Source organism: Suricata suricatta, chromosome 11, assembly GCF_006229205.1.
Source record: "Suricata suricatta isolate VVHF042 chromosome 11, meerkat_22Aug2017_6uvM2_HiC, whole genome shotgun sequence".
Lineage (NCBI taxonomy): Eukaryota > Metazoa > Chordata > Mammalia > Carnivora > Herpestidae > Suricata > Suricata suricatta.
The window spans coordinates 97,018,647-97,044,550 of NC_043710.1; the positions used below are offsets into that span (position 1 = coordinate 97,018,647).

General features: G+C 39.4%; 1 protein-coding gene across 1 annotated transcript in view; it reads left to right on the top strand.

Moving 5' to 3' along the window:
- MMP20 (matrix metallopeptidase 20) overlaps positions 1-25,253 on the top strand; it is a 50,864-nt gene extending 25,611 nt beyond the window's left edge. The window contains exons 7-10 of the mRNA XM_029915075.1: positions 2,008-2,144; positions 3,309-3,465; positions 24,166-24,269; positions 25,153-25,253. Coding sequence (XP_029770935.1) covers positions 2,008-2,144; positions 3,309-3,465; positions 24,166-24,269; positions 25,153-25,253 — 499 coding nt within the window. The remainder of the gene's footprint in view (positions 1-2,007; positions 2,145-3,308; positions 3,466-24,165; positions 24,270-25,152) is intronic.
- Positions 25,254-25,904: the final 651 nt, after the last annotated feature.

A 25,904-nucleotide genomic window follows, 5' to 3' on the forward strand; every position in this document is an offset into this window, starting at 1 on the left:
TTGGTGCTTCAGGCAGCATCTAGCACAGTGACACGAACAGTCAGCATTCCAGAACTATGTGTTGCATTAAGTGAAAAACACTTGCTTTTTTGGATTTCTCATGAGGGTTTTATTATCAAACATCAGATGAAAGACTATGATCTTGACCTTCCTATGTTTTCCTTATCCAAATATTCTGGGTTCCAAAACCTACACTCCTATCCTGGTGGTGGAAAGAAGGGGAGGCAGTCCCTCTTCACTTCAGAGACAGCTAGTTCTGATTGGACAGGGCACTGGGTTAGGAACAAAGGAAACCCCAGATCCTGGGGCTGAGAATGAACAAGTGGAGGACATCAGTTTGAGAAGAAAATCAAGATAGCTGTGCCTGCCCCTAACCGGCAGATGACCTCTGCACTCCCCCCGCCCCCGCCCTCTCCCCGCCACAGCCTTTGTAGGTCTCGGTGTTTCATCTATTAATACATGTATTCTAGATAAAGTTGTGATGTGCAGGGGTTGGGGGTTCCCTACTTGGACGCCTACCGCCTGTGTATTGTAGGTGCCCAATTAGTGGGTGGGTAGCACCTAGGTAAATAATAATAATCTTTAGAATGGACAACATCTAGCTACATGGCACTTTACAGTTTATAATGCACTTTCCTCTGCACTGTCTCATTGGATCCTCATGGGACAGACCAGGTATTATTAGTTGCATCTAAGAGATGAATAGGACAGAGCTTGGAGATGCTGTTGGAAATACTAACGGGTCAGAGTTAGAGCCCAAGCCCACGTCCTTGGGAATAATGGCACCACTTTGGAAATGTGAAGACGTGTCTCTCATAATAGGGCTCTTTTACATTTCAATGTCAGCTCCCACTGCCTCACCTGGGACACCTTCACCAAACTGCTGAGTGTGACAGAACTTCCCTCCTGTGGGGCACACTCTGCACCCAGAGCGTCTTGAATTTGACTCTGCGGCACAACTGCCTGGTTGTAATTATAATCATAACCACCTAATCAACTACCTGTCTGAGTTATACTTGCCTAATTACATACCTGCCTGTACTACTGGGCAGTAGGCTCCTTGGGGACTAGGCCTGGGTCGGTTCTGTGTTTCATCATTGACATCTACCACAGTCCCTGCTGATAGGCACTCACAAATATTTGTTAAATCAACTGAACACGAAAACTCAACGTAAGATTAAGGATTTCCTACATTAACTACCCAGAAAATTAAATGTCAAGACTTTATCACAGGTTACTACCTATAGATAATTTGGTGTATGGATTCCAGTTTCTACAAGGTCGAGTAAACTATTCATATTTTATAAAAATGATTTTCACTTCCAAAATTCAAAATGGACCACATTTACATTGAAAGTTTCAGCCCAATACCCTTGCAATACTGCCACAGTTTTAAGGAAGCAGTTTTGGATGAGTTGTTAAATGTTGAGTTAATCTGTGTGTGCCAAATTTTCTGTTAATGAGTGATCAGTTTCAAGGATGTAAACACTGAATAGTTAAGTAGATAGACAGCATAACTGATCACTGTTAGTGTTCTTGCTGACTTAATTGGGAATAACTCACGTCGCCCAACCACAAAGTTTTGGTTCATTTGTAATATTCATAATGGCCACCTGGATTATATTTTATTTTTATGAAATTTTAATTGTGAAAAGATCAGAATAGAGGACATGTGTATCAAGTGATATTTGGAACTGTAAGGTGCACAGCCTAAATGTGTAAATCATTGGTGCTTTCTCCTTGCTTTCTCCTTCCACATCTTGAACATCCTTAAATAAATGAAGGAAAGGGGAATTGCAGAGATGTTTAAAGAACAAAAAGGGAACAAAAAAGAAAAAAAAGGAAAAGAGCTGTTTACTAAGGTCAAAAAACTCACATTCTCCTTACAAACAAGACAAGGGCAGAGGCATTTACAAATGGCCTGTGATGTGTGGCTTGCAATACAGCTCAGTCCAAGTCCCATTTAAGATCAACCTTGACCTTGATGTCTTCTCCGTCGGCCCACAGGATTTTCTGGCGTCGTCAGGTACACATGATGGCAGGGATCCGGCCCAGCACCATTACCAGCTCCTTCCCCGAGCTTATGTCCAACGTGGACGCAGCTTACGAAGTGGCCGAGAGGGGTACCGCCTACTTCTTCAAAGGTACTCTGCAGACCCCTGAAGGGAAGACATGGCAGGGGGCAGGGCGGGACTGCTGGGACATCTCGTGCTGTCAGCCTCTGTTCCACTGTCATGAGCATGTGCCCTTCTCATCTCCTCAGGTTGGGTGTGAAATGCCACTCTGCTATCAGAGCCAGGGCTTTGCCCTGGGCAGGCACTGTGCTAAGTGACAACCCTGGGGGGTTACAGACCTGGCCCCTGCTCTGCACAGTGGCACACCCCCCTGAGAGCCTCCAGTGGACAGAAGCCAACATGGAGGCCTGAGTGAGGAGAACAGGCATACTGCTCTGCCCTGCTGGAGGCAGCTGGGCATGGAAGGACACAGTGGCCTCAGGAGGTGGGCACACACAATGTCACTCTCTGGCTCCAGCCCTTTACTGTTTGAGTGACTCAGCGCTCCTCTCTGAGTGCTTCTGTGTACGGTGATGACAGTAACATCGACCTTGGAGATGCGACAATGACTAGCCAGCCGATGTTACCCAGTTACTGGCAACTGTTGGTTGTAGCTGCTTTTCCTTGATGCCGAGGTTAGGTAGGGGTGGAAGGCTAGTGCCGGCTTAAGAATCATTGCATTTGCATGTCCTGTGGCCTTCCTCTCCCATACACACGTATGAGACCCAAATGAGACTATACACATGGAAAGTATTGAAAAAATTAATGTGTTAAATTTAAGACAAAATCCTATCAACCTTATTGCTTTCTTATGGCATCACTCGAGATTTTTGCCTCCAGAGTAGTTTTAATTGAATAAAAGCTCATATATTGGGTAATAGCCATGGCGAATACCCCATAAACTACTCCCATTCATGACCCTGCATAGAAATCCTCATGAATGAAGTGCCTCATTAAGTGGCACAGGTATTGTAAACTTTTTTTTCAATAAATTTTTTAAGGTTGTTGGGTTTTTGGTTTTTGGTTTTTTTGAGGGACAGAGACAGAGAGAGCACACAAACAGAGAGGGGCAGGTGGAGAAAAGGAGAGAGAATCCCAAGCAAGCTCTGCATGATCAGCGCAGAGCCCCGTTTGGGGCTTGAACTCACAAACCGTGAGATCTTGACCTGAGCCGAGATCAGGAGTCAGATGCTCACCCAACTGCACTGTTCATGCACCCACAGGGTTTTTGTAAACTTTAATTTCTGTTTTCAGGCCCCCACTACTGGATAACAAGAGGGTTCCAAATGCAAGGTCCTCCTCGCATGATTTATGACTTCGGCTTCCCAAGGTATGTGCAGCGAATAGACGCTGCCGTCTACCTCAAGGACGTGCAGAAGACCCTTTTCTTTGTCGGAGATGAGTACTACAGGTATGGCTTTTCTCCTCTTGACTGTGCAGATGTATTCAGTGGGAAGGGACCATCCTTCTGCAGAAAAGAATGCAAAGCAGGTTTGCAAAAAGGCCGTGGGCTCCTCTTGGCCCCTGGGGTTCCATTTACTCTCAGTAGACACTGTCTCTAAGATACAAAACCATCCAAATGAGTGAAACATTCATTCAGTGATCCCGCTGAGTGTTTTCCAGCACATGAAACATGCTTATATTTCAGGGCACTTATTAACTGGGCCTCCAGCGACTGCAGCTTCCCCAAATACACGGCTGCCCGCAGGGAGTGCCTGGGCTAGAGCTGACTCCCTGAATGTGGGTACCAATATATCCCAGAGTATTCTGTGCTTTTCTGCAGAATGGATGTGGTCACGACTGTGGGGCTCTTCGAAGGAAAGTTCTGCTGAAAGGAAAAGCACTATTGCTGAGTCCTTTTATGTGACCCAGACCATGAAGGCTCTTCTTATCCGAAGTGGATCACATACAGTCACCCTGCCCAACCTGCAGGGGTCTTTATTAGCAGACAGAGTAAGGCACCATCCGTAGTCCAACCACTGCACACAGGGCCACAGCTCGTCCCACCTGCTGAGTGTCTGGCCTTAACTGACTCATGTTGAAGGGAGAGCACGCTCTGCCCCTCCTCCCCACTCTCATTTCCCAATCGCCTGTTCAACCAAACTTCACAAGAGGGAAGTGAGAAAACCAGACTCTAAGCAGTTGACTGTGCTAAATATGTCAGGTCCGTGATAGGATCTGTTTGGAGTGGGAGAAGACCCTACTTGGGTCCAAGGATTTTCATTTTTATTTTATGTCACTCACTATTTTTAAGTTTTTATTTTAATTCCAGTTAACATACAGTGTAAAACTCATTTCATGTGTACAACATAGTGACTCCATACTTCCAAGCATCACCCGGTGCTCACTACAATAGGCACACTCCTTAATCCTCATCACCTGTCTCCCCCATCCCCCCACCCACCTCTCCTCTGTAACCATCAGCGGGTTCTCTAGTTAAGAGTTTGTTTCTTTGTCTTTCTTTCTTTTTCCCCTCTGATCATATGCTTTTTTTTTTAAGTAACAGGAATCTTCATTTTATTTTATTTATTTTTTAATTTAAAAATTGTATTTATGTTTTTACTTTATAAAGTTTCATATTTTTTAACATATGCAATTATTTTCCATCATTTACAATACAGTAGTTGCAATGACACTCAAAACAGAAAAGCAAAGTAAAAAATCAAAACACCAACTGATCATTTGCTTCTTAAATTCCACATATAAGTGAAATCATATGGTATTTGATTTTCTCTGACTTATTTCACTTAGCATAATACTATCTAGCTCCACCCACGTTCTTACAAATGTCACAATTTCATTCTCTTTGATGGTTGAGTAATATGCCATTGTACATATATCCCATCTTCTTTATCCATTCATCAGTCAATGGCCATAAGAGCTCTTTCCATAGTTTCCATATAGGGGTAAGACCTATATCCCTTTGAACTAGTATTTTTGTATCTTTTGGATAAATACCCAATAGTGCAATTTCTGGGTCATAGGGTAGTTCTATTTTAACTTTTTGAAGAGCAACCATACTGTTTTTCCAGGGTGACTGCACCAGTTTGCATTCCCACCAACAGTGCAAAAGGGTTCCCTTTTCTACACATCCTCACCAACATCTGTTGTTTCCTGAGTTGTTAATTTTAGCCGTTCTGAGAGGTTCGAGGTGGTATCTCTTTGTAGTTTTGACTTACGTTTCCCTTATGATCAGTGATGTTGAGTTTTTCATGTGTCTGTTGGCCATCTGTATATCCTTTTGGGAAAAAATGCCTAGTCAAGTCTTCTGCCCATTTTTAATTGGATTATCTGTTTTTGGGTATTGAGTTTTATAAGTTATTTCTAGATTTTGGAGACTCAGCTTTTATCATATATGTCATTTGCAAATATCTTCTTCCATTCTGTACATTACCTTTTAGTTTTGTTGATGGTTTCCTTGACTGTGAAGAAGGCTTTTTATCTTGATGAGGTCCCAATAGTTCATTTTTGCTTTTGTTTCCTTTGCCTTTGGCAACATGTCTAGTAAGAAGTTGCTACAGCAGAGGTCAAAGAAGTTACTGCCTATGTTCTCCTCTAGGATTTTGGTGGTTTCTTCCCTTACACATAGGTGTTTCATCCATTTTGAATTTATTTTTGTGTATGGTGTAAGAAAGCAGTCCAGATTCATTCTTCTGCACATTGCTGTCTAGTTTTCCCAATACCATTTGTTGAAGAGATTTTTTCCATTAGATACTCTTTTCTGCTTTGTTGAAGATTAGTTGACCATATAGTTGTGGGTTCATTTCTGTGTTTTCTATTCTGTTCTATTGATCTATGTGTCTGTTTTTGTGCCAGTGACATATTGTCCTGATGACTATAGCTCTGTAATATAGCTTGAAGCATGGAATTATGATGCATCTAGTTTTGCTTTTCTGTGCAAGGTTTCTTTGGCTATGCAGGATCTTTGTGGTTCCATACAAATTTTAGGATTATTTGTTATAGCTCTAAAAAATGCTGTTGGCATTTGGATAGCGATCGCATTAAGGGGTAGATTGCTTTATAGACATTTTAACAATAATTGTTCTTCCAATCCATGACCATGGAATGTCTTTCCATTTCTTTATGGACTCTTAAGCTTTTTTCATCAATGTTTTATGGTTCTTAGAGGACAGTTGTTTCACCTTTCTGGGCGAGTTTCTTCCTAGGAATATTATTGTTTTGGATGCAGTTGTAAATGGGATTGATGCCTTAATTTCTCTTTCTGCAGCTTCATGATGAGTGTATAAAAAGGCAACAGATTACTGATGATTTTATATCCTGCTACTTTTCTGAATTCACTTATCGGTTCTAGTAGTTTTTTGGTGGAGTCAGATTTTCTTTTTTTATTTTAAGTTTTATTTTATTTTATTTTAAAAAGATTTTTTTAATTTAAATTCAAGTTAGTTGACATACACCGTAGTCTTGGCTTCAGGGGTAGAATTCTATGATTTATCTCCTCCATACAGTACCAGTACTCATCCCAACAAGTGCCCTTCTTAATGCCCATCACTCATCTAACTCATCCCCCCACCTCCCTCCCTCCATCAACACTCAGTTTGTTCTCTGTATTTAAGGGTCTTTTATGGTTTTTCTCCCTGTTTTTATCTTATTCTTCCTTCCCTTTCCCTATGTTCTTCTGTTGGATTTCTCAAATTCCACATATGAGTGAAATCATATGATATTTATCTTTCTCTGACTGATTTTACTTAGCCCGACACACTCTATTCGCATCCACATTGTTGCAAGTGGCAAGATTTCATTATTTTTCATTGCTAACTAGGAGTCCACTGTATATATACACCACATCTTTGTCCATTCATCAGTCAATGGACATTTGAGCTCTTTCCATAATTTGGCTATTATTGAAAGCACTGCTGTAAACATTGGAGTGTATGTGCCCCTTTGTGTCAGCATTTTTGTATCTTTTGGATAAATTCCTTGTGATGCAATTGCTGGGTCATAAGGTAGTTCTATTTTTAATTTTCTGAGGAAACCTCCATACTGTTTTCCATAGTGACTCGACCAGTTTGCATCCCCACCAAAAGTGCAAAAAGTGTTTCCCTTTATTCACATCCTCACCAACATCTGTTGTTTCCAGAGTTGTTAACTAGCCATTTTGATAGGTGTGAGGTGGTATCTCATTGTGGATTTTATTTGTATTTAATTGGTGATGGATGATGTTGAGCATCATTTCATGTGTCTGTTAGCCATCTGGATGTCTTTTTATTCACCGGATTATTTGTTTTTCAGGTGTTGAGTTTGGTAAGTTCTTTACAGATTTTGAATATTAGCCCTTTATCCAACATGTCATTTGCAAATATCTTTTCCCATTTTGTCATTTGCCTTTTAGTTTTATTGATTCCTTTGCACTGCAGAAGTTTTTATCTTGATGAGATCCCAATGGTTGATTTTTACTTTTGTTTTCCTTACCTCTGGAAACATATCAAGTAAGAAGTGGCTGCAGCCAAGGTCAAAAAGGTTGCTGCCTGTGTTCTCCTCTAGGATTTTGATGGTTTCCTGTCTCATATTTAGCTCAGGTTTTTTTATATAGAGTATCATATCATCTGCAAATAGTGAAAGTTTTACCTCTTCCATGCCTCTCTGGATGCATTTTATTTCTTTTTATTGATCAATTGCTGTGGCTAGGACTTCCAGTACTGTGTTACATAATAGTGGTGAGAGTGGGCATCCCTGTCTTTTTTTTTTCAAGTTTACTCATTTATTGTTTCTGAGAAAGTGAGAGAGACCAAGAGAGTGAACACATACAAGTGGGAGAGGTGCAGATAGAGGGAGACACAATCAGAAGCAGACCAGGCTCTGAGCTGTCAGCACAGAGCCCAATATGGGGCTCGAACTCACAAACCATGAGATCATGACCTAGGCTGAAGTCAACCTCTTAACCAACTGAGCCACCCAGGCATCCCATCTATCTTCCTGACTACAGAGGAAATGCTTTTAGTTTTTCCCTTTTGAGGATGATATTAGCTGTGGGTTTTTTGTATATGTCCTTTATTATGCTGAGGTGTGTTCCCTTTATATCTACTTTGTGGAGGGTTTTTATCATGAATGGGTGTTGTACTTTGTCAAATGCTTTTTCTGCATCTATTGAAATGATCACACTGTTCTTATCCTTTCTTTGATTAATGTGATACATCACATTGATTGATTTGCAAATATTGAACCACTCTTGCAACTCAGGAATAAATTCCATTTGATCATGGTGAATGATTTTTTAATGTATTATTGTATTCAATTTCTTAGTATCTTGTTGATACTTAGTATCTTGTTGAGAATTTTTACATCTATGATCATCAGAGATATTGAGCTGTAGGTCTCTCTTTCTAGTGGGGTCTTCATCTGGCTTTGGTATCTGGGTAATGCTGGCCTCATCAAATGAATTTGGAAGTTTTCCTTCCTCTTTTATTTTTTGGAGTAGTTTGAGAAGAATAGGTATTAACTGTTCTTTAAATGTTTGGTAGAATTTGCCTGTGAAGGCATTTAATCCTGGACTTTTATTTGTTGGGACTGTTTTGATTACTAATTCAATTTCTTCACTGCTTATTGGCTTTTTTCAATTTTTCTATTTCTTCCTGTTTCAGTTTGGTATGTTTCTAGGAATATATCCACTTCTTCCAGGTTGTACAATTTGTTGGCATATAGTTTTTCATAATATTCTCATGATTGTTTGTATTTCTGCAGTGTTGGTTGTTAGTTTTCTTCTCTTGTTTGTGATTTTATTTATTTAGGTCCTTTCTCTCTCTCTGTGTGTGTGTGTGTGTGTGTGTGTGTCTGTCTGTCTGTCTCTCTCATTCTCTTTGTCTCTTGATAAGTGTGGTTACAGATATATCAATTTTATTAGGATTTTCAAAAAACCAAACCTTGGTTTCATTAATGTGTTCTATTGGGTTTTTTTTTAAGTTTCTATATCATTTATTTATGGTCTAACTTTTATTATTCCCTTCCTTTTACTGGTTTTAGGTTTTGTTTATTGTTCTTTCTCTAGCTACTTTAGATGTAAGGTTAGGTTGTGTATTTAATATCTTTCTTGCTTCTTAAGATAGGCTTATAAACTACCTTCTCACTTTTGCTGCATCTCAAAGGTTTTGGACCATTGTGTTTTCATTTTCATTTGTTTCTAAACATTTTTTTTAATTCCTTCTTTTGATTTCCTGGTTGATTCATTCACTGCTTAGTAGTATGTTATTCAACCTCCATATATTTGTGGCCTTTCCAATTTTTTTCTTGTGATTGACTTCTAGTTTCATAGCAGTGTTGTCAGAAAGGTACAAGGTATGACTTAAATCTTCTTCTATTTGTTGAGGCCATTTTTGTGACTTAACATGTGATCTATTCTGGAGAATATGCCATGTGCACCTGAAAAGACTCTGTATTCTTCCATTTTAGGGTGAAGTGTTCTGAATATATGGGTTAAGTCCATCTTGTCCAGTGTGTAATTCAAAGCTATTATTTCCTGCTTGGTTTTCTGTTTAGATGATCTGTCCATTGGTGTATATGGGATGTTAAAGTCCCCAACTATTACAGTATTATCAAGGAGTTCCTTCATGTTTGTTATTGTTTTATATACTTGGATGCCTCTATGCTGGGAGCATAAATATTTACAATTGTTAGGCCGTCTTTTTGGATAGACCCCTTAACCATGATATAATGTCCTTCTTCATTTCTTGTTTCAGTCCTTGTATTAAAGTCTAACTTGTCTGATAGAAGTCCAATGACCCTGGCTTTCTTTTGGCACCGATTAGCATGATAGATGATTCTCCATCCTGTCACTATCATACACAGGTGACTCTAGGATTAAAATGAGTTTCTTATAGGCAGATGGGTCTTGTTATTTTTTTTTAAATCTATTCCGATACCCTATATCTTTTGATTAGAGCATTTCGTACATTTGCATTCAAAGTACTTACTGATAAATATTTATTGCCATTTTATTACTTGTTTTGTGGTTGTTTCTGGAACTTTCCTCTGCTCCTTTCTTTGTCAATTTCATGCTTTGCTGATTTTCTTTAACAATATAGTTCAGTTTCTTTCTTTTTATTCTTACATGCTTATTAGTGACTTTTGATCGGTGGTTACTATTCGGTTTCTGTATAATGCCCTCTGCGAGTAGAAGTCTGAATTAGGTTGATGCTCACTTAACTTTGAACCCATTCTTTTCTCCTCTCCTCCCCATAGTTTAGACATATGTTGCTGTATTTCCTCTTCTTTCTTTGTGAGTTCCTTGACTGATTTTTTTTACAGAAATACTCATTTTTACTGCTTTTGTGTTTCTTGCCTTTATACCTTCACTTTTGGTCTCTCCTTTCCATTCAAAGGATCCCTTTTAATATTTCTTGCAGGGCTGGCTTAGTGGTTGTGAACTCCTTTAGTTTTGTTTGACTGGGAAACTCTTTAACTCTCCTTCTATTCTGAATTATAGCTGTGCTGGCATATCACCTATTCTTAATACCCATTTCTATGGTGTAAAGGAAATTTGTAAATAAGTTTTTGCATTTTTCTTCCACCTGACTGATAGCTTCTCCAAGTTGCAGCCAAGAAAGGAATATAACCAGATAACAGATCAGCTTCATGGAAAGGAAATTTTATTTTATAGAAATGAATACCAAACAAATGTAGACCTGCTGACTCTGGGCCACTGAGAGTCCCAGTATCATTGCTCAGAGCATCATGTGGTGTCCTGACCTGTCACTTCCAGTCCAGTGATTAAACCATGAAGCCAGCTATTTTTCTTTCAGAACTTCCTTGCTGAAATCCTGATAGTAATTCACTTATTAAGCCCCTAATATCTGCTGGGAAGATTCCCAGGTCTTTATTTAAGATAAAATGGCTGTAATCACAGTGCTGACATACAGGAAGATAGGTATTGAGAAGCCCAATGCCCAATGTGGATTTTCAGAGAATGAGCTTGGAAATGCCTGTATAAACATTTATGTGTGTGAGGGCATTTATGTTATGATTATTCAGTTAATTTCTCAAAGATTGCTCACAGCCTGAATCTCACTAGGGGGATTATCCACTCTCCCATTATTTCAATTCTCCATTCATTCCGTAGTCTTTGAACTAATCTACCATCTACCAGCAAAGCAAGCACCTCCAGCCAGGCGGAAGTGAGGCTTAACAGCTAATACAAGAGGCTTGATTAGAGGTTTTTAATTCTCTGCAAATGTAAGGTTGGCGAGGAAGAATGTCTCTGATTATAACGATGCCCGATTCCCCCCCTGAGGAAAGCACAATGTACCTTTCCAACCAGGCTTCTGTGAGCATCTACTAAGGAAAAGTCTAAGTAATCTGGATGAAACAGATTCATTAAAACGTTGGTCTAGGTGTTTAAGTCAAATGTCAAAGACCCATTTTTATATTATAGGAAGGAAAACACAGTAGGCACTTACAAAATTAACTTTCCTGGTTGGGACTCCTGGGTTAAGCATCTGACTCTTGATTTTGGCTCAGGTCACGACAGCACGGAGCCTGGTTGGGATTCTCTCTTTCCCCATCTCCTGCATGCAGCCTCTCCTCTTTCACAAAATAAATAAACAATTAAAAAATAATAATACAATAAAATTACCCTTCCGAAGTTATTTAGAGTATTAAGTGACTAACACATGTAGACATCTAGACCAAGCCTGGCACATAGTAGGTGTTCAAATAGAGTAACTGTTCAGTAACTGTAGGAACTGACATGGTACCTAACAAATGCTTAAAAAGTTGTGATAATTAACAAATGATTGTTGAAACCTCAACAGTTCTCTGAGCAGCAATCCAGTCAGAGAGCTGGTCACAGGGAAGTTCCTCTTTAAAGACTGAAGGGCCCTAACACTGCACTGAAATTCCTGCTTTTGGCAAAGCACAGGTAATCCTTTCACCAATGAGAGTCTTCTATTTCACATCCTCCAACACACCTTGTTTATGCACCAAAGAATAAGACAGACAACCTTGACCCACAGCTCAGAAGTTCAGCAAAAGCTATTGTTAGCCATTCCATTAACTCCCCTACCCTGAACTCTGTACCCCTTGTTTAGCAGAGCCTCACACGTATGACATCTTATTATCATGTGAAGCTATGTATTGTTTAGATACTATGTTCAACGGCTAGTAAAAAACACCCAAAAGTAACTGTAGCTGAAACACATAAAGGTCTGTTCTCCTCATTTATGTAATGCGTCCGGAGTTTAATAGACTTAGATCTCACAAGGTGAATCCACGGTCAATAGGGACCCAAGTTCCTTCTAATATTTTCTCCACTATTAACATGTAGATACCACTCTCATGGTTGCCCCGAGACTCAAGGAAACCTCGGTCACTACATCTTGTTCCAAACAGGAAAGAAAGGAGGGGTGGCTAGGTGGCTCAGTCGTTTAAGCCTCTGACTGTTGACTTTGGCTCAGGTCATGATCTCATGGTTTGTGGGTTAGAGCCCCACATCAGTGTGGAGCCTGCTTGGGATTCTCTCTCCCCCTCTCTGCCTATCTCTCTCAAATAAATAAACTTTTAAAAAGTAAATAAACAAACGGGAAAGGGAGGAAAGACCAAAGGAAACAAATTTTCTATCAGTAAAGCACATGGCCATACTCAAAAACAAAGAAGGCCACAGCCTCAAGTTAGAAGCATGTTAGGACTTGTTTCCTTTAGTTATTCATTGGGTTCTTCTTCAGTCCTCTTGCTGATGCAGTCTGTGCCATAAATGATGTGCCAAGGGAAGAGAAGTCTCTGGATATGCTGGAGACCAGTTTTAGTGGCTGATGTGCCATGAGACAACTATGGAAAAACTTCTCCCACTGAGGGTTGAGGGTTGGCGTGGGGCCAAGTTGATTTAGACTCTAAAAGTGAGAACTCACATGTCAGTGTGGTATTAACTCACAGGGGAGCAGCCGCAGAAGACTAAAAGTTGAAATCCAAAAGGGAACTCTACCTGGCTAATGCCACCTTGTGCCCCACCACCATGCTCATGCCACCACATGCCCCACCACCTTGCTAACAGCACCAAAAGCTACATGATGTGTTGCTTAAACTTAACAACAAGGGCTTCTTCCCCATACCTCCATTTGCTGTTACTCCTTACTTTCCTCTTCGTGGAAGACCCCAATGGTCTAGCCAGTTTTTCTTTCTTTACATTATTTCCATCACCTTTGGCTAATTTCTCCCTGTAGATGTTCTCTCTTGCTTACCAACAGCAGAGCAGTGGCTACACCAGGGAGTTCTTGGGGACTGGGGATACTCTCAACTTCATCCTTCTTTGAGGCAGTGTTTTCTGAATTTTGTGTACATGCAAATCTACAGGCCCCAGCCCCTTTCCATAGCTAGGTTGTATGCAGATAGACTGGAGCCATGGCGGATGCAAAGTAGGACACAATATCCCTGCCACGATGTCCCAAGTATACTGAAGTCACCATAGAGAAATAGGTAACAACAACAACAAAAAGGGTAGAGTTGAAAATCTTGCCCTTTAGTCTTAAATTTTTTAAATGGTATTACGCAACTACCACCTCCAATCTATACATATTGGGCACATTTTTGCACCAGGCTTTGTGTTACAACCTTGACACTCAAGAGAGAGCTCACTCGGAGTTTGCTGTCCAAGAGTGCAGGCAGGAGTAAGAGATTGTTCACTTCAGCTGTCCTTAGGCAACAGGGATTGCCTTTGTGGTTTTGGTTTTATCATCTTCAAATGGGAGACAGAAATAGTATCTGCTTCACAGGGCTGTGGGCGTGAGTGAGAAGAATGTGAAATGCTTGTCCCATAATAAATACCCAGTTTATACGGGGAGCTACCCATGCCCTCAGCAAGGCACACAGTTGATAGTAAATGTATAGATAAAGATATAAGAGCATTCAGAGTGTCACAGGTGCCCCTGTGGAAGATTGGACAGGGATCAGTGGGGCAAAACAAATAGGAAATGGCCAACTCTAGTAAAGATGTTGAAGAAGGAACCCTTAGAGGAAGTGATGACTGCACTTGATCTTGAGAAGAAAGTAGGAGTTTCCCAGGTGGGAGGCAGGGATGGCAGTTGAAGCAGAGGCACTGATGGCAGAAAACAGCCTGTGCATCTGAGGACAACTTTGGGAAGTTCTGTAGGGTCACAGTGGGACCAGAGCAAGAGACAGGGTCCAAGGAGAAGCAGGGTGTGGACGATGGGGGGCCTGCACCTTTCCAGGGAGACTGGTATGAATTTATAGAAAATAAGGACGTCTTTAAGTGCCCTGAATAAGGGAATAACCCAGTAAGATTTATAGCATAAAAATCTCACTGTGGCAGCAGTGTGACTGGAACAGAGGCAGACAAGATGGAAAGTTGGCTAAACAAGGCCGGCCAGAATATAATGGGAATCATCTTCAAAACGCTCAAAGGAAAAAACTCTCAACCAAGAATCCTAAGTTTGGCTAAACTCTCTGAAAACCAGAGACCAAATAAGACATTCCAAACTGAGAGAATGTGTTGCTAGCATATCCACCTTGAGAAATACTAGAGCAAGTTCTTGAGGCTGAAGACAAGCAACCCTGGATGGTAATTTGAATCCACATTAAAATAAAAAAGTAAATGTAATAATTATAGATCATATAAAGGTGTATTTCCTCCTTTCCTTCTCTTAACTGATTTTAATTTTTTAATGTATGTTTATTTTTGAAAGAGAGAGAGAGAGAGTGAGAAGGGGAAGGGCAGAGACAGAGGGAGACACAGACTCTGAAGCAGGCTCCAGGCTCCAAGCTGTCAGCACAGAGCCCAATGAGGGGCTCAAACTCACAAACTGTGAGATCATGACCTGAGCCGAAGTCAGATGCTTAATTGACTGAGCACCACCCAGGCACCCCCAATTTTAAAATTAACTATTTAAAACTGCACTTATATATGTTTATTATTTATTTGTATAAAATTATATTTTCAGGGCTCTAACATTCAGAAACATAATATATTTGTCAACAACAGCACAAAAGAATGGATGTGAGGAAAATTCTATTAAGTTGGGCAAATGATATCAGGAACAACAAAAGAAAGCAGAAATGATAAATAGGGTTATATATCAAAAACTATAAATATATACTTTCTATCCTCTCAGCTTCTTAAGAAGACATTAAATTGTATAAAATAGTGATTAGAACAACATATTTGGGGGGTTTATAACATATACAGATGTAATAAGTGTAATAACACCACCACCAAAAGGAAGAGCAAGGAATGGATTTTATAGGAATAATGTTTTTGAATCTCAGTGAAATTAAGTTAGTATAAAAATGATATGCTCTATAGCAAACACTAAGGAAATAATTTTTTGAATGTAGTGAAAAACTCATGGAAGACATTAAAATGGTATATTGGAAAACCTTCACTAATGCAAAAGAAAGCATTAAGGAGGGGAAAAAGGAACTGAAAATGAGACATGTAGAAAACAAAGTGGTGGATTCAGATCCAATTATATAATAATATTAAGTGTGAATGGATTAAACAATATAATCAAATGACAGAGATTATTAGACTGTACAGGGAAAAAAAAAAAAGACCCAACTCCATGCTGTCTACAGGAGACACACTTCCTATTCAAAGATACAAATAGATTGAAAGTAAAAGGATGGGAAAAATATCTATCATGCAAACAGCAATCATAAGAAAGCCAGAGTAGCCATGCTAATATCAGGCAAAACAGACTTTAAAATAAAAAAAGTATTACTAGGGATTCAGAGGGACATTTTTAGTGATAAAAGAGTCAATCTACCAAGAAGATAAAACAACCCAAGAACAGACCTCCAAAATGCAGGAAGCCCAAAAACAAAAACAAAAAACAAACATGACAAAAACAAAGGGCAGAAACAACTGAGTAGTAATAGTTGGAGGTCTCAATACTTCCGTAATGAGCAGAGTAAGCAGACAGCAAGATCTGTAAAGCACAGACGCCATGAGTAGTGCCGTGAGCCAACGAGCCCTAGTGGCTGTCTTTAGAACACTTGATGATGGCATGTGCTTCACAAGTGCTTATTGCCCAGGATAGGTGACATGTTAGGACACCACACACGTCTCAAGTGAATCATACCAAAGATCTTTTCTGATCATAGTGAAACAAAACTAGAAATCAGTATGAGAAGGAACTGGGTAATTCACAAATATGTGAAAATAAACACACTCTAAAATAACTGGTGTGTCAAAGAAGAAATCACAAGAGAAATTAGAAAATATTTAAAGAAGAATGAAAAAACACAGCATTTGATGGATATAGTGATAGCAGTACCCAAAGGGAAATACATAGCTCTAAATGCCCCTTAAAAAGAAAACCTCAACTCAATAACCTAAACTTTCACCTGACATACTGGGTAAAAGGTACAAATAAAACCTAAAACCAGCAGAAAAAAAGGAAATAATGAAGATTATGGTGGAAATAAATGAAGTAGAGAATACATAAGCAATTTGAGAAAAATCAACAAAACTAAATTTGGTTCTTTGAAAAGATCAACAAAATGGATAGATTTCTCACGAGATTGACCAAATTAACAAGAGAAGACTCAGGGTGCCGGGCGGTTCATTCAGCTGAGCATCTGACTCTTGATTTCAGCTCAGGTCATAATCTCACAGTTCAGGGGAACAAGCCCCCACGTTGGGCTCTATGCTGACAGCCTGCTTGGGATTCTCTTTTCTCCCTCTCTCTCTCTCTGCCCCTTCCCCACTCACACATGCCCATTCTCTTTCTCTCTCTCTCTCTCTCTCAAAATAAATAAACTTTAAAAAAATAAAAAGAGAGATTCAAATTACTAAAATCAGAAATGAAAAGGAGACCATTACTACCAATGTTACAGAAATTAAATGGATTATAAAGGAGTGCTATGAATAACTATATGCCAATAAATTTGATAAATGAGCTGAAATGGACAAATTCTTAGAAATATCAATGAAGCTGAGTCAAGAAGAAATAGCCTGAATCAACCTATAACAAGTGAAGAGATTTGATTCATAACCAAAAAAATTATCCATGAAGAAACACCCAGGGCTTCTGTAATTATAACAAAACATTTAAAGAGGAATTAATGCGAATTTTTCACAAACTCCTCTACAGAATAGAAGAGGAGGGGCCATTTCCCAACTCATTATAAGAGGCAGGACTAACCTGATACTGAAACTAGACCAAGCCATTGCAAGAAAATAAAACTTCAGAGCAATATCTTTTATGAATATGGATGCAAAAATCATCCAAAAATACTAGCAAACCAAATCCAACAGCATATAAAAAGAATTACACACCATAACCAAGTGGGGTTTTTCCCAGGCATGCTAGTTTGGTTTAACTTCTGAAAATCAATTAATGTAATACACCTTATTGGTAGGTTAAGAATCAAATGCCATGTAATCATCTCGATAAATGCAGAAAAAGCATTTGACAAAATCCAAAATAAAAACTACTAAACAAACTAAGAACAGATGAACACTTTCTCAATCTGATAAAAGGCATCTATGAAAACCCACAGCTGATCTCATATTCAGTAGTGAAAGCCTTGATTCTTTCCCTCTAAAATATGGAACAAGACAAAAATTTTCACTATCACCACTCATATTCAACATTGTAATGGAGGCTCTAGGCAGGGAAACTAAGCAAGAATTAATAAAATAAAAGACATTAAGACTGAAAAAAAAAGTAAAACTATATCTCATGAGCTTTAATATAGAAAAAAACTAAGGAATTCTCAAAAAAAAAAAAACCTGGTGGAACTAATAAGTACAGCAGATTTGCAGAGTGTGAGTTCATTTTTGCAAAAATCAACTGTATTTCTATACACTTTAATGAATAATCCAAAAATGAAGGTTAAATATAATTCCATTTAAATAGTTCCAAAAAGAAAAATAATATATAAAAATCAATTTAATAGAAGAAATTTAATTTAATAGAAAACTTATATATAGCCTGAAAACTACAAAACACTGTTGAAAGAAAGTAAACTAGATTAAATAGAAAGGTATCTTAGGTTCATGGATGGGAAGCCTTAATATTTTTTAAATGATAATACTCCCCAAATTGATCCACAGGACTCAACAAGATCCTATCAAAATACCACTGGTTTCTTTGTAGAAATGGACAAGCTGAGCTTAAAACTCATATGGAAACTCACAGGAATATCTTGAAAAAGATAAACAAAGTTGGAGGACTCAGCCTTCCCAATTTCAAAACTTAACTGTGAAACAATAGTAATCAAGACAGTATGATAAGAACATGAGGATAGACATAAAGATCAATGGAATAAAATTGACAGTCCAGGAATAAACTCATATATCTATGTTCAGCTGATTTCTGGCAAAGATGTTAAGGCCATTCAATGGGGGAAAGAATACAATTAAGTAAAGGAATAAAGGAATAAACAGGAGTTCCATTTTATACATGTGGAGTTTGGCATGTTGGTAAAACCCAAGAATAGAAATGTCCAGAAGACAGTTCTCTATACAGGTCTTGAACTCAGAGAATTCAGGCTGCCAATACAAATTTTCATGTCATCATACAATCAGGTGGCAATGGAGGCCATCAATACTTTTCCACATTGTTACAGAGTCTTTGTTCCAAAATCTTCCTATGGTCCTTTCCCTCAAAGGCAGGGTTCCTAACCCTGATGTGGGATGGCCTCCTCCCTTCTCCCCAGTCCTAACCACTCTCTTCCTTGAGTGCAGACAGTGGGCTACACTCTACACAAGGCCCCTTCCTCCCCAAAACCCATCAATTCCTAGCTAGAAGTGGATTATGAACTTCAAAGGGGATTCCAGGTTTCCATCTCACTAGAAAGGTCTCCTTGAAACTTTCTGAAAACATGGACCTTAGATACCTTATCACTAAATTTCCCTTTTTGCCTTCCTGTCTCACATTTTCCTTAAGCAGACACAACTCCCATTCAATGCTTCAAAGGAGGCAGAATGAGGTCAGTTTTACTGACGTATGCTAGAAATCATCATTATTGACACAACAGAATTCCTAACCAAATAAATTCAAAGCATTAAATTAAACCACATGCAGGCACCTTACCAGAATAGTCCCCCAAGCCCTTAGACTACCAAGGTGGAGAGTAAGATAACAGAAAAAAAAAAACAACCTCACATCTGTGAAATTGCCAGTAAAGTTTAACTTTAATAGATATTAAAGGCTTCTTTAATATCTATTCACATTAACTTATATTAAATGATGAAACAAAAGCCCATAGAGGAAATCAATATGGTTACTGGTCAATCATTTCTAGTTGGTATTTAGGTTTTATAAACAAGATAAGAAAATGTATGCAATGCTTTTAGCAGGTATGTAGTATATGATAGATGCACAATAAAAATGCATTTCTTCCCTTAACATTCTCTTTCAGCTAATATTTTTTGATGGTTTATTATGTGTTAGGAACCATGATGAGTATTTCCTCATATTCTCTCATTCTTCCCTCTGCCTTCTCAACAACCTTGAGAATTACAAGCTCCTATCTCCACTTAACAGTTAAAAACATTGCATCTCAGAAAGCCTCCATCATTAACTCTCAGTCACCTCGCTAAAAAGTGGTCCATCTGAGGCTGTATTTCATGCCCTCTAACTCCAAACCCAGAGGTCCTTGCCATCCACTACACACAGTCATTCTTCATTCTTTTCCCCGTTCATTTACTGTCAATCAAAATACCCAGACCCATGACCCTCATCCTGTCTTAGAACCTCCCTTTCTATTATCCTCAGCAGAATCTGAAACATAACTGTAGACCTTCTTAATCCTAATCCCATCTCCACTGCGTTCTCTGGACTACCTCCATATTCTGTAATCCTCCTTTCTCCACCTCTTCTCACCCTTGCCTCTACTACAAAAGTTATCTGGATGAAATGTGCTTGAAGATTAGGTAAAGATTAAACTCCTTGATGACCTAAGGGCCCAGGTCAAATCACCAAGTTTACTCAACACCATACTAGCCAGTCAGTTAATGGTTCTTGGTGTCTACCTATGCCAGGTGTGTGTGTGTGTGTGTGTGTGTGTGTGTGTGTGTGTGTAAATTGTCTCTCATCCTCATGACCACCATTTTCCAAATAAGGAAACCAGAGCATAGAGTGCTTTCCCCTGATCTTAGAACCTGGAGGTAACAGGGTCAGCTCACACCCACAGCCATCTGATTGCACACAGTATGCTTTTTGCTCTATAACAGAAATCCTCAAATATCTGTCTATAAACTGAGGCCTATATTATCACAGACTTTCCACCAACCCACAGCAAAATAGGAACAGAACAATATTAAAAATGTAGTGGGGATAGTCCAGGTTAGTATAAAGACACATTGTTGACAAGAACCATATTTTATGCTGAGATTATGCCCTTTCTGCCTTTTTGGTGTTAAAGTCTCTTTTCTTTGTGAAATGATCATGAAAATAAGTGGTAATTCTTTTTGATGGTTTGCTGGTAATGTTCTTTCTTGGCACCATGAAAAGTAGGTAACTATACGGTAGTTCTGTACGTTTCATCTATATGATATCTATCCAAAAGGCCCAAATGAAATATTTATATGTCATCAGCTAATCTAAAAATGGTGATTTGTGTTTCAGACTGATACTTTGAAATAGATTTTGTCAAGAGTAATACTCTTTGGAAAGCAGCTAAAGGATAAGAGGCCATAGGATAAGAAGCAACAGGGCAGAGAGGAGGCCATCAGGGCAGAGGTCTGCTAAATGTATGAGCAGTGCACAGGGTGGAGTAGGGAGACAGTGATTTAACACTCTTCCCAAGGATTTTGCCTGGGTTCTTATAAATGCGATTGAGAACTAAAATTCTCAGCTAGACATTGCTTCTCTAAAATTTCTTCTGAAACATTTTTCATGTGTATTATTACCTCCATTATCCTCTGAATAGTTATGTATAAGATCTTAGGTATTACCACCACCCCCTTTTGTGAACTAAGCAGACAGACAAAGGGCTTTTTCTGTATCTTCCTATTGGATTAATAATCACTATTCTCTCTTTAAATTGTATTCCTGCATTTAAACTGTTCTTGCTCTGTCCTTTCCCCAGCCCTCACCATCCAGTGTAATATAACACCCATTCACTGTAATATAATACCCATCCACTGTAACATAACACCCATCCACTGTAACATAACACCCATCCAATGTAATACAACACCCACCCACTCTAATACAACACTCACCAACTGTAATATAACACCCACCCACTGTAACATAACATCCATCCACTATAACACCCACCCATTGTAATACAATACCCATCCACTGTAATATAATACCTATTCACTGTAATATAACACCACCCACGGAAATACAATATCCACCCACAGTAATATAACACCCATCCACTAAAATACATCACCCACCAACTGTAATGTAACACCTATTCACTGTAATACAACATCCATCTACTATAACACCCATCCACTATGATATAATACCTATTCACTGTAATTCAACACCCATCCACTGTAATATAACACCCATACACTGTAATGTAACAACCATCCATGTAATATAACACCCACCCATTGTAATATAATACCCACCCCCTGTAATATAACACCTATTCCCTGTAATACAACATCTGTCCACTGTAATTCAGCATCCATACACTGTAATACAACAACCATCCATGTAATATAACACCCATCCACTGGAATATAATATCTATCCACTGTAACACAACACCCATCCACTGTAACATAATATGTATTCACTGTAATATAACATCCACCCACTGTAATATAACACCCATCCACTGTAATATAACACCCACCCCCTGTAATATAACACCCACCCCCTGTAATATTACACCTATTCATTGTAATACAACATCCACTGAAATACAGCATCCATCCACTGTAATACAGTACCCATCCTCTGTAATATAACACCCGTACACTGTAATACAACAACCATCCATGTAATATAACACCCACCCACTGTAATATAACACCTATTCACTGTAATATAACATCCACCCACTGTAATATAACATTCATCCACTGAAATACAACACCCACCCACTGTATTATAACACTTACCAACTGTAATATAACACCCATCCACTGTAATATAACACCATCCACTGTAATGTAACACCATCCACTGTAAGACAACACTCACCCACTGTAATATAACACCCAGACTCTGTAATACAACAACCATCCATGTAACATAACACCCACCCACTGTAACATAACACCTATCGACTATAATAACAAGCATCTAATGTTTGTAACAAGCAGACCCCACTTGTAAGCGGATTCCCCACAGGCACTCTTTCATCAGTCACTTGTTTGGATGGAGAACACATTTTGCCACAAAACAGTATAAACAGTGATTGTGTTCTCAAGGTCCCTTCTAAATGTTTCTTTAATAAGCACAAACATTAAGGGGTGTAGAAAGTGAAGCTTCGAGGCCTCTATTCAGAGCAGACAAATGAGAATACAGACATGAAAGCCCTTCTGGCAGTTTACCTGAGCATGGGGCTGAGAGGGAATCTGATGGAAGGCAGGTGCAGGGCCCTCCGCTGCCTCCCTCTCCGCCTACAGACCCGCCCCTGGCTCTTCCTTCTACACCCACGCCCCAAATATTCTAAACTTTAGAGCTCTCTTCCTCAAACTTTCCGTTTCCTCCATACAACTATGTCAGAGACTTGAGAAGACACAGCCTAGTGAACAAAGGTTAATATGCAAATGATTTTTAATAAAGGATTACAGATTTTAGAGCCTCGAAGAGAGTGAACAAAAGAAATGTAGGAGCCAGTGCGCCTTGGCCATTCCTATTTTTTCCTCCAGCTTTGCCCTGACTGCTCTTCTGAAATGTTGCAGTCACTTCCAAAACTGTCCCCGCACACGGTATCCACCCTCTGGGGACACAGTAAACACTTTGGAAACACAGTAAACGCTTCCCACTTTTATCTGTGCTGCAGTGATTGGTAGAGCTCAGTCCCTGACCCACCAGAAGGTTCTAATGGCCCTCCTGAAAAGGGAGTTTGGGACACGTGGTGTCCACTCCTGTCCACAACACTCCACCAGCAGCTCAACCCACTTGTCATTTTGGCCCGACTACTACTTTCCCAATGTGAGGTCCCACCCATTGTCCACACAGCTCTGTCCCCAGCCTACAGCCAGTGCTCAGAGCCACCTGCCAGGCACGCTGGAGAGATGGCTGTCATCTGCGGCAGTAGGAACTGGCTAACCTCTTGGGACAGGGTGGGGGGTGGTTTCCACCCTGGGAATGTGCCCACAGGGGGCTCTGAGCTGATGAAGAAGGAACTTTCTCACACTTGAGACCAAGTCTGCCTAACTGCCTACATGCCAAACCGTACAAGTCACGCTGATTCATAGTAGTCACAGTCTGCTTCACAAGGGACAATGCAGATCACAAAGAGATGTAGTCAACAGTCTTCTGAGTGATCACTGCGCAGCGGTTGCTGATCCAGAAAAAAAATTAATCTACTATTCGGTCAGTCGTATAATCTTTCCAGGAAACAAAAGCTATTTAATTCAATTCAACTGATTTAAAAGCAGAGGTTCAGTTATCCAGAAATTTCTTGCTTCTGATCTTTATCTGTTGACTGTTGGCATGTGTGTTTATTCATTGTGCATTGTTTGTTCAACCCTTCCTCCATGGCTGTAAAGCAAAAAGCCCGTGAATAAAAAGCCCCTGTGAAGGTCTTTCAACTGATTCTTGGATGAGAATCTAAGCCCACAGATTCATGCTTGGAGGGGATGGGAGATCATTGAAACAGTAAATAAAGCACAAAAATATATGTAGAGTTCCCCTCAAAAACCAGGGTGTCCTTTTTTAATTACAGGAGCATGTGCTATAATGTATAGAATAATTCTAAGAATTAATTAATAATTCCAATAGTAATTCTAAGAATATATCTGTACTGTTTAGAGCAGATGATTCCCACATTAGCAGTCCTGGAATTTCAGGAACTTGGAAGTGATACAGCATGTGTGTGTGTGTGTGTGTGTGTGTGTGTGTGTGTGTGTGTGTGTCCGTCCCAGAGATATAGAGAGAGACATATACGTGCATTTAGAGTTCATGACAGCCCTGGCTAAATATGGTGGAATTACACCAAGTCACCTTCATTAAATAAAAACCTCTTAGTAACGTCATTTATAAAATAATGCTTCTTCCAGCTATGATGAACGAAAAAGGAAAATGGAAAAAGACTACCCAAAGAATACCGAAGAGGAATTTTCAGGAGTTAATGGCCAAATAGATGCTGCTGTGGAATTAAATGGTGAGTGTTTCTACCAAAAACTTTGTTTACAGAAACGGTAACAAGAAATCTGGTCTCTGCTTTCAAGTAACAGGAAACGGGTTTCCAAATGGGAGTCCCTAGTTCTTATTTTTGGTCCTTATACATTTAGCTCACCAGATTACTAGAAGGAGTATAAAATGTCCACATCAAGATTCCCTCTTGCAAATAGGAAGTTTTAAAAGTACAGCTTCAGTACATCTTGAAGGCCATCCAGTCAAAACTGCCTTCTTCATCATGAAAATGCACATATTCTGAACCCTCCAAGGGCCTTTCCCCACCCCATCACCCAACTCCTGAAATTTATTATGTAGCCAGGAAAAGTTGAATTAACAGAGCCGGGTGGAATAAATGAGATTGAATCTTGAGGACCAGTCTACACACTCTTCAGGAGTATAGCACAGAGCTGGACTCCATTCAGAAATTAAAAGACTCTTTCAGATATGTTCTCTGTTCTTGTGAAATGGCTAATTAACTCTCAGAAATGCCCCTCCATCCAACGTAAATAAGTTTTCTAGAAAACAAGACAGTCTATAATTTCATAGAGTTGTATGGCCGTCTTCACAATAACTCCAACGGGTGATCTGAGGAAGAAAAGATGAGGACCAGCACCCACAACTGGAGATTTCACGGTGGGACATCAGCCGAGTTTTACAGAATGGCCAATGGTTCACTAGGGAGAGACGGGGGAAGGGATTTCCTGGAGGGCATCCCCCAAGAGAAGGTGACAGATGACTGACAAGTCAGTGACCCTCTGCTCCACCTGACAAATCTCCAGTTCCCCTGTGGTACGACCTACAAGTCTTCCATTTACAGATCTTCAAGTCATCTTCAGTAACCACATTTTCAACTTTGTCTCTTTTAGGCTACATTTACTTCTTTTCAGGACCAAAAGCATACAAGTATGACACCGAGAAGGAAGATGTGGTCAGTGTGCTGAAATCTAGCTCCTGGATTGGCTGCTAGACAGGAAGGTCTCATGTTTTCTAAGGGATGAATGCGAGTGCAAGCAGCTGGTCCCTGGACCATAAGGACTAATGCAGAATGTAGGATAGGGATCCTTCTCATGGCCTTCAATCCTAAGGGCAAGTTCAAGTTCATCAAAAATAATTACACTTCTAAATTTCTTCATGGTTATGAATTCTTAATTTTAATCTAAATGGGAAATTTCTATAGATGGTCAAACTCACATGAAATCAGAATCAACACAATACTCTCTTCTGTGAGACACCCACTGCTTTTGTTTCTTACCTAATATACTGAAGCAAATTGATAAATCTGGGTTTTTATTTCTGAGAAGTCTATTTGTGGATTCCCTGACATGTATTGTAATTCTTTTAAAAGGACATGTCATCACCACGCAAAGTTTAATTATTCTTTACAGTAGTAGCTTTCATAGCCTTTACATTTGTTTCGGTGAGTATAAATATGTCCATCTGTACTTTGAACATATCACAAACAAAATACCATATAAGTTTTATTTCCCACTATTTTTGGTTTAACTCTGTGCTCATTGTCTTTCAAGGAGGTCGTGGTGGGCAGACCCACTCAAATACATTTTCGGACTAGGCAAGAGATGGACACTTTGCAACAGGAAAACTTATTTTTTTATTTTTT